Below are 483 nucleotides of genomic sequence, written 5' to 3'. Positions count from 1 at the left end.
ATGGTCAGCTCCTGTTGTGGCTCTGTCTGCTCTGAGGAGGGCTGTGGCCAAGGCTGCTGCCAGCCCAGCTGCTGCCAGACCACCTGCTGCAGGCCCACCTGCTGTGTGTCCAGCTGCTGCCGCCCATGCTGTAGCAGTTCCAGCTGTTGTGGGTCCAGCTGTTGCCGCCCCAGCTGCTGCATTTCCAGCTGCTGCAGGCCTTCCTGCTGCCGCCCCAGCTGCTGTGTGTCCAGCTGCTGCAGACCCTCTTGCTGCACCTCCAGCTGTTGCCGCCCATGCTGTAGTAGTTCCAGCTGTTGTGGATCCAGCTGCTGCTGCCCCAGCTGCTGCATTTCCAGCTGCTGCAGGCCTTCCTGCTGCCGCCCTAGCTGCTGCGTGTCCAGCTGCTGCAGACCTCAGTGCTGCATTTCCAGTTGCTGTCGCCCCACCTGCTGCCAGACCACCTGCTGCCGCCCAGCATGCTCTAGTGGTTCTTGCTGCTGA

The 483-nt window shown here is 63.4% G+C and overlaps 1 protein-coding gene across 1 annotated transcript; it reads left to right on the top strand.

Annotated features, from left to right (window-relative positions):
- Positions 1-483, top strand: LOC126510467 (keratin-associated protein 4-3-like). Its single transcript, XM_050157028.1, has one exon. It carries the CDS (start codon positions 1-3, stop codon positions 481-483), a length of 483 nt encoding a protein of 160 aa, XP_050012985.1.

Source organism: Alexandromys fortis, unplaced genomic scaffold (genome assembly GCF_014885135.2).
Source record: "Alexandromys fortis isolate MF-2015 unplaced genomic scaffold, M_Fortis_MF-2015_v1.1 scaffold_31, whole genome shotgun sequence".
NCBI classification, from domain to species: domain Eukaryota; kingdom Metazoa; phylum Chordata; class Mammalia; order Rodentia; family Cricetidae; genus Alexandromys; species Alexandromys fortis.
This window is presented reverse-complemented; position numbering and strand designations above follow the sequence as displayed.